Genomic DNA, 9351 nt, shown 5'->3' on the forward strand with positions numbered 1-9351 from the left:
TTCCCACTATATTTGTTATAGTGCACAAACTTTGGTAAGATATGAATAAACAAACTTTTACATCAGCTTATCAAAAATATATATGTGTGCATGTTTGTGAAAAATACAAAGAAGATTATAAAATTTAAATATTTATTTTTCATGTAAGCAATTTTATTTTTCAAAGTAATGTAAGACATTTCCCTTTATTATGAAACCATACATATATCACATACATGTTCTATGTTATTTTCTTTCAATTTAAAGTTTAAGATCTATGTTTATGTATTTTTAAAGACCTACAATTCATCTCAGAAAATAATTCTTATTTTCTATCATAATTAGTACTACATATAAGTCCCAGAGTATGTTTAGATATTTTTGTTAGAACTCCCCATCATTTGGATGGTAAATATATTAATTCTAAATCACACATTGAAGATGGATGTTTGGGATCGATATTAATCCATCATGAATTCTTACTTCACTGATTGCTACTGTTAAGAAAAGATGTACATAATGAAATTTAGCGACAATAAGGATATTTAGAATATATTTTATATATGTGTACAATTATAGTACTAGAGATTATTAGATTTAATACAAGCATGTGAAAGCTTAGAAAAAATTTCTACAATAGAGATGAAGAAGAAACAAAAATGATCATGATGTTTCAATGCTGCTATGATTCCATAGGTACTTAGACAAGTCATTTCTTATTGTTTTTGAATTCAGAAGACCTTTTTTGAAGTCAGAAAGTGATGTAAGTTTAGTCAGTTTACCCCAAAACCACCTTCAGACCTCTGAGTACCCAGTCATCTCCACCTTGCGACCTAAAATTTTTTTTTTAAACTCGACAGGTAGATTCTCATGTTAAAAATATACTTGATATATAAATAGAAAAATGTTTCTATTTAATATTTTGATATTTTTTATTTAATAAATAGAAAAATATTTCTATTTGATATTTAAGTCAATGAACTTTCTGGATACATGAAAATTGTTACATATATTGTATATGTTATAGTTATAAAAATGTCTTCAAGATCTGTTTTTGTTAAAATCTTGTGGAAAATGATAAAATAGGAAGTGTGTTGACATAAACTTGGTAGCAATGTCTATAAGAGGAAAGAAATGTATAATCTTCAACAACTGAATTTATGTCTGCATTATTTCTGGTATCAAGAAATTTTAACAACATTTACACTTTAAAATAAATCTTTCCCACATCTGAATTTTTCTTTGTTTTCATCATCTGTCTGCCCCAATAGAACATAAGCGTTACAAGGTGAGACGATGTCTATCCTGTTTCTTGCTGACTCTTCAGGACGTAGAAGCCAGCCCATTGGATAGTTCTTGAAAATGTTATTCTAAAGACTAAATCAATGGATGAATAAACTGCATTTGGTCTGGAAAATCAATGACAGCATAACTCATCACAAAATCTGCAGGTGGTTTAGATTTCCTCGTTTTGTTTCTTTACCCTTCAAATGCCTCTAAACAAATCTGCACATGCTCAGTTCCAGTCACTGCCTTAGACTGAGGAAATGAACTGCTGTCACAAATCGGCTCAAAAACACAAAGTGGCTAATACATAATCTGCTTTTAGTATTATTTTTCTAACAGTCCTGATGTGTCTGAGGAGTCTCTGTATGCAGTTACCCAGGGAATCAGGCCGATAGCAAGCACGTCATCTTGAACATGGGGCTTCCAAGGTTGCCTTGGAGCCATCGCCACTCCAGACAGCAGGGAGGAAAAAGGTGTGTGGAGGAGCATGTGTGGGGAGACTTGGGGGGATGGGCCTGTAAATGGTGCACGTAGTTTTCACTCAAAAGACATTGATCAGATTCAGTCACATTGTCACACCATCAGTAAGGGAGGCTGAAAAATAGTATATAGCCCGGAAAGAAGTTGAAAGCATTGAATTTAAAACACAGATATTAGAGGGCACTTAGTAACATTTCAATTGAAAAAGCAACACTTTATTGTGACACAAGTGTGGTTCCTTCATTTATAAAGCTGCTGTAGCTTGTTCATGTCACTTCGATAATTTGATATGCCCTTATATCAGTCTTGAATTTTTCTCTTTCTTCAAAAATTCTAAATAATTCAAGTTCCCACTAAATATTCCTGTCTTCATAATCAATTCTGCATTGTAACATTTGTAGCTTCCTCATGTGATTTCCCAGTATAGTTGCTTGTAACTTCTAATCTAGCTTCTAAACAATTTCTTATCATTTATAGTTAGTTATTTGTTCTTGGGTTGGTTGTGGCCTTGAACTTAAAATAATTTCAATAAATAATTTCTACAAAACAATTTACATCAACAAAATTACTTGATATATAGAAAGATGTTATTGATGAGTAATAAATAGTGACTAAATTATATAAAATTTTTTCTGAGTAATTACTGCTGAAAATTTAAAATACTTGCATTTAAATGTATAGATCAGGGAGATGAAAGTGTAAAGTGATAGAAAATACTCTCTCTCATATTTCTATGTTTACATACTTAATTTTACTGTTTTAGTCAGTGGCGCAAATAGAAATTTGCAGCTGGTGCCAAGATAAGTGGACATCATTTGCATTTATTCTGGAAATTTTATAGCTGGCCGTACCTCAAGAGGTCCCTATTACTGGGCCACTGCCTATGGTGTGCATGGATGTGGCAGGCAGGACAGTAACTTTCTTATTGGATACTGGGACCATCTACTCTGTCTTTACTTCCTTCTTTAGACCGCTCTCCTCATAATTCTGTACCATCCTGGGAGCAGCAAAAAAGCCTACAACGAGGACTTTTTCCTCATATTTAAATAGGCAGATTCACAAACACATAAGCAACAAGTAACTTGGGCTTGACCTCCTTCAGGGATATAGAGACAGCCCTCATTTATTTAGATAAGTATTAGTAGAGCACTTAATGGACCTGTCACTTGAGGTGAGTAGCCTAGTAATCCAATATGTAAATGACCTATTTATCCATTCACCCACAGAGGAACTGGGCCATGAACATGTAATATAAAACCTAAATTTGTCTTGCACCATTAATCTAGGACAAGTACAAAAAAGCATTACAGGAATATAGAAACAAACTTAAGGCTACCAACACAAACAGGTTAAACCAGGGGGCATAGTCTATTTAAGATTTGGGGGGATGGTACCCATAGTTTTCAGCTACAACTCTCATCAAAAGGACCCCTCTATATTCTTATCTCTCCTCCAACAGCCATCAAGGTCCCTGACACCTCCAGCTGGGTACATCCCTCTCGAGTCAAACCGTGAAAGGAGCCAACTTCTTGGGGATTTCTGAAACAGCAGGGCAGAGGACCTCAAAATCTTCTTCAAAAAGCAAAACCTGTTACAGATAAGCAACACAACAAGTAGGCCTTAATATAATTCTTTCTCATATTTCTACAAACCTGTCAATATGCCCAGCCTCCTCCCTCAGAAAATAATTTTTCTATCCCTGTTGGATTTAACAGTTATCAGATAGTGTCCCACGTCCTCCACTCCACTAACCTTCTTGTCAAATTTGTCCCCTGCAGGATGAGACAATTTCCATCAACACTTAGGACCCCAGGCTACAGACATCTCCAATAGACAGGTACTTCCCTCCATCTCCTCCGACTGATAATTAGCAAGCAGAAGGAACCCAAAGAAGTATCAACTTCCCATTTACAGTAGGAAGTAGTAGGAGAGGACTTCAGCCAAAGTCCCCGAAGATTTGGGTCCCAAATGCTTAAGGTAGAATGTTAGGTAGAATAGGTAATAAACTCAAACAGGGAGGAGGAGGGAGGCATGTCTCACCCGTTGACTCAGCAGTCCTGAGCCTGGTCCAATAAGGTGGCCTGGTGTTCCGAACTTCACAAGCAAGGAGAGCACAGGAGAAGGGGCACCCTAGAGACTCTGTCCTGGGGAAGGAGGCTTCTTTAGAAATTTCACTAAGACAAAGAACTTTTACTGCCTGAAAGGAAAGCCTCTGTAGCTGTACATTATTCACAAGGTTAAAATGGGGAGTTTGAAAGGTGCTTAGAAAATGACTGCAGTATATAACCCCTGAACCCCAATAGCAGCACACTCAGATTAACTGATTGCCTACTTGTAGCCTTGGCTCAAAAGTATAGAAGAAACTTACTAAGAAACTTACTAACAACTTTGTTTCCTCTACACCTGGGGCATGTAAACCAGCTGTGGGATAATACTCTAAGAATCCTGAAACACCAATTCAAAAGAACCTATGCACCCCAATGCTCTTAGCAGCACAATTTACAATAGCCAAGTGCTGGAAGCAACCTAAGTGCCCATCAGTAAATAATTGGATCAAAAAAATATGGTACACTTACACAATGGAATATTACTCAGCAGAAAGAAAGAAGGAGCTCCTACTCTTCATGACAGCATGGACGGAACTAGAGAGCATTATGTTAAGTGAAATAAGCCAGGTGGTGAAAGAAAAATATCATATGGTCTCACCTATTAGTGGAACCTAATTAACAAAACAAACAAGGAAGTAAAATATAATCAGAGACATTGAAATAAAGAACAAATTGACAGTAACCAGAGGAGGGGGAGGAGGAGGATAATGGGGAGAAAAGGGGGAGTGGTGATCAAAGAACATGTGTAAAGGACACATGGACAAAGCCAAAGTGGGGTAGGATTCAGGGTGGGAGGTGGGAGTGGGTGTGACAAGGAAGGTTGGTGAGGGGAAAGTGGAACAACTGTGCTTGAACAAAAAATTTTTTAAAAAAGAAAATGAACTGACCATACATTTGTGGATCTATTTATTAAACATTCTGTCCTAGTCAATGATCTATGTGTGTAAGTAGACAACAATATCACATAGACTTAATTACTGTAGCTCTACATTCTTGAAGTCAGATACTTCATAGAGCAAAAGTTTTTAATTTTTATGTTGTTCAATTTATTAAGTTTTATATTTTATTAAGTTTTAATCTAATATTTAGCCGAGTGTGAAACTGTAATTGTCCCCAAGGAGACAGCTAGACAGCGCCAAGATAAAGGTGAATGGATGTTTTAAATTAGTAGAATCACAGATGCATCCTGTATCAGTGGATTTCAAGATATGTCATATATCAGAAAACTTGAGACTCAACACTTATTTTATGCCAGTATGTCTATTGTATTTGCTGTTATTTCTAATACATCAACGTAACTCAAATTCACAAAACTTTTCTCCTAGGTTTTATTCTAAAAGTTTTATTGGTGTAGCTCTTTCCTTTAGGTCTCTGATCAATTTTAAAATAATTTTTGTATAAAGTTGAATAAGGGGCTAAATTCAACTTCATGTATGTGGATATTCAATTATGCTGGCATCATTTTTTTTTAAAAAGATATTTTCACATTGAACTAACATAATACCTTTTAAAAATCATCTGACCATGATGGTGAGTGTTAATACCTGAACTTCAATCATGTTACATTGATATATATATATATATATCAGTGATTTTCAAAGAGGATGCAACAAGAATTTTTAAAACATGCAATACCTAACAATTTGGCCATCACCACTCACCTGTTTTGCCTTAGATTGTCAGCAAAAACATAACAAATGACACAATAGCCATCAAATTTGAATGAATGAAAATTTTGCCTATTTTTTTCAGATCAGAAAAAAATATGTTTTTTTGTGCCACTGAATGTTAGTAATTACTTTTGTGTGCCATGAGATAAAAAACCTTTGAAAATCACTGACAAATATGTTTATTGTTATTCAAGCAATACACTTGATTAATACAGCTTTGTAGCAAGCTTTAAAATTAAGAATATAATTCTCTGACTTTGTTCTCTTTAAAAAATTCTTTTGGCTATCGTGAGTACTTTGCATTTCCATAAACACTTTAGAAATAGTTTCACTTTCTGAAAAATAGCTTTCTGATATTGATAGTGATACATCGAATATGCAGATCACCTGTTCATCTAAATACCCCCCCTTTACCTGGATTTTAGTTTACTGTTCCTCCTTCTTTACACAGTTCTGTGATGCAGTTAAAACATAATTTTGACAGTTTTTTCCCCTTATCTTCATTGTTGCAGCAGGAAATGTGGCCTTTTTCTACTGCTGCATTGCATTCATAAGCAGAAGTTCTCTCAGGATAACTGTGAAGAACCATATAACACGGGATCAAATGAAAAGCAACGCTCTGTGCCTGTTGCCTGTAACAGACAGGCACAACTGAAAGCACTCTATTTGCACAGTGCACATCCTCCTCACAGAGACCACCGGAAAGCTTGTCATGGTTATCTGATATTTTACTGGTGATTATACTGGGGCAGAGAGTGGTTTTAAAAGAGAGTCCAAGATCAGAGATATACAGAGCAGGCATCTGCGTTTTCCTTCATGGCAGTGCAGCTCGAAGCTCGTCCTGTGAAAACAATTATAATATAAAAACTGAATCTATAAAATCCACAAGCAGTGGTTGATTTTAACATTTATTAATCTTAATATACTAAGCAGTCTGAAATGAGTGAAACAGAGAAAATAAAACTGAATTTTCATATATGGAGAAGTCTAGACTCTCCAGTGGAATCCACATGCACTTTTGAAATTTCCAAAGAATATTTATAACATTTCTATTGAATAATTAATATTTAAATAATAAATAGATTCAAAAAGAAACTTCATCAAAGCCCTAACATGAGAGATTTCTTTGATATCTATTAATATTAGGCTGAAAGTCCTGAATGAAATAAAAAGTGTGTTTTCACTTAGAGAACTTGGTTGTGACTCATTTTCCTTTTAGAAAACTATGGAACAGTAATTCCTCCATGTATGATATGTGTGTTGTGTGTGCAGTACTTGTGTGCTTATATGTTTACAAACAACAAATTATACTTAAATGTTAGTTATCAGCCACCAGATCTTAGTGAGCATTGGCCTTTCTGGGGTACTAAAGAAAACCTTGATGTTTTAATAGGGAAAGCTTGGATTCTTTCCCATATATCTCACATTAAAAAATAAAACCCAAAAGGGTGGATAAATGGTGACCGAAGGAGACTTGACGTTGGTTGGTGAACACACAGTACAATATACAGATAATGTATTATTGAATTGTATTCCTGAAACCTATATAATTTTGTTAAACAATGTCACCCAATAAATTACATAAAAATAAAAAAATTCATGATGATGATGATGATCCTATCGATGGCCAAAATATTTTGAAAAATTTAGCATTCACTGTATAGTCAATGTATTGGGTTGTTAAATATCACTAAGGACAATGTGATGGAAAGGTTAAACAAAAAACATTGCAAAACAATGAAAGAGAATATATCTGTGTTTGCATATTGCCAAACGAGAATTCAGATTTCACATCTGTTATGAAATATTCCAGCCTACAGCATGGACATAAAGTATAGGAATAAGAGTTAATCTGAGCTGTGTGGGGCATAATAATGATTTTATAAAGAAAGCAATGAGCCCTTCTATTAACATACTCTGGTAGTTTTTTGTTTGACATTGGTCATAGAATTTAACAGAAACAAGAACTACATGCACATTCAAGATCAAGGGCAATAGAACTTAAGGTCAGAATATTAAAGGAATCACGACCAGTGATATTAGACTCGGACATTTTTTCTTTTGGAGACATGATAAATTTAATACAGAGCATTCTTTCTAGCCTAGTGATAGCAGAATTTGTTCTAGGCAATTTTGCCAATGTCTTCATAGCCCTGGTGAATGGCATTGACTGGGTCAAGAAACAAAAGATCTCCTGCACAGATGGAATTCTCACTGCCATGGCGGTCTCCAGGATTGGTTTGCTCTGGGTAATAGCATTAAATTGGTATGCAATTGTATTTAATGCAGCTTTATACAGTTCAGAAATGAGAACTGTTGTTAATATTGCCTGGGTAGTAAGCAACCATTTTAGCCTCTGGCTGGCTACTGGTCTCAGCATACTTTATTTGCTCAAGATAGCCAATTTCTCCAGTCTGTTTTTTCTTCACTTAAAATGGAAAGCTGAAAGAGTGGTTGTCATGATACTGTTGGGCTCTTTGGTCTTCTTGGTTTCTCATCTTGCAGTGGTGAGCTTAGACATAAAAATGGAGATGAATGAATTTGAAGGAAACATCACTTGGATGACCAACTTGAGGGACATTGCACACCTTTCAAATATGACTGTATTCACAATTATACACATCATACCATTTACCATGGTCCTGGCAGCTTTACTGCTGTTACTCCTTTCCCTGTGGAGACATCTCAAGAACATGCAGCTCAGTGGCAAAGGATCCCAAGATGCCGGCACCAAGGTCCACGTAAGAGCCATGCAAACTGCAGTCTCCTTTCTTTTGATGTTTGTCATTTACTTCTTGGCTCTAATCATCACAGTTTGGAGTTTTGATAGCCTTCATAATGAAGAGGTCTTCCTGTGTGGCCAATTCTTTGCAATTCTCTATCCTTCAAACCAATCATTTATCATAATTTGGGGAAACAAGAAGCTAAATCAGAACTTTGTTTCACTTTTATGGCAGGTGAGGTGCTGGCCGACAGAAAGGAAACTTGCAACACCACAGGTCAATAGGAGGGGAATAATTTGTATTCTAGCAGAAACAAAGTGATGGAGCCTGTAACATTTTATACTGCTTACTGGTTTTACCATAGTATATGTAACTGAATAATTTTTTAAGTTTTACCAAGAAAATTCTTACCTAAGTTTATCCAATAAAATTATGTAAAAGTACGTGGGTGTATGAAAGATATGAGAAAAATTGAAAATAACTTACTCTTAATTATTTTTCAGGTAAACAATCTAATTATACAAAATATTGAGAGAAATTCCTCAGAATTATAAAGCCATGTGTATTTCACATACATATTCTATGTTATCCTGTTCTAATTAAAAAATTTATGATCTATACATATGCATTTTCAAGAATTGACAACTTATCTCAGCTAATCATTGTTATTTTTCATTCCAATTTGCACCCTCGTGTATTTAGATTTCAGTATTCGGACCTCTGATCTTTTGCATGGTAAGGATATTCAATTCTAAGTCATACACTGGGGATGTTCGTTTTGGACAGATTTTATTCCATCATGAATTCTTAATCAATTGTTTTTATGCACATTAGTTTTTGATAAAATTTCTCTTGTTATTCAGATTGATTTTCCCCAATTGGAGATCACCTCTTATTACTTCGTAGTAGCTTTCTAAATTTCAATTTTCTTTTGATGGTTGTAATTTTATTATTTTACATTAATGTGATTCTGTATATGATGATTAATTGAATCTAGAATGCATAGACCAGAAGACATACCATTGCTTTATGTACCATGATTTATATGTATTGTTGTTTTAGTTGGTCAAAAAAAGGAAATACATCAGTTTAAACTAACAAAAC

The 9351-nt window shown here is 34.7% G+C and overlaps 1 protein-coding gene across 1 annotated transcript; it reads left to right on the forward strand.

The window, feature by feature from the left end:
* Positions 1–7593: 7593 nt before the first annotated feature.
* Positions 7594–8568, forward strand: LOC129084607 (putative taste receptor type 2 member 33). Its single transcript, XM_054590808.1, has one exon. The coding sequence runs from the start codon at positions 7594–7596 to the stop codon at positions 8566–8568; it is 975 nt and encodes a 324-aa protein (XP_054446783.1).
* The last annotated feature ends 783 nt before the right edge of the window (positions 8569–9351 follow it).

Source organism: Pteronotus mesoamericanus, unplaced genomic scaffold (assembly GCF_021234165.1).
Source record: "Pteronotus mesoamericanus isolate MK-2021 breed Mesoamerican mustached bat unplaced genomic scaffold, CSHL_Meso_final scaffold_21, whole genome shotgun sequence".
Lineage (NCBI taxonomy): Eukaryota > Metazoa > Chordata > Mammalia > Chiroptera > Mormoopidae > Pteronotus > Pteronotus mesoamericanus.

Bases quoted from the DNA above. Each gene is read 5' to 3' on its own strand.
- LOC129084607 (XM_054590808.1), top strand. From the start codon at position 7,594: ATGATAAATTTAATACAGAGCATTCTTTCTAGCCTAGTGATAGCAGAA.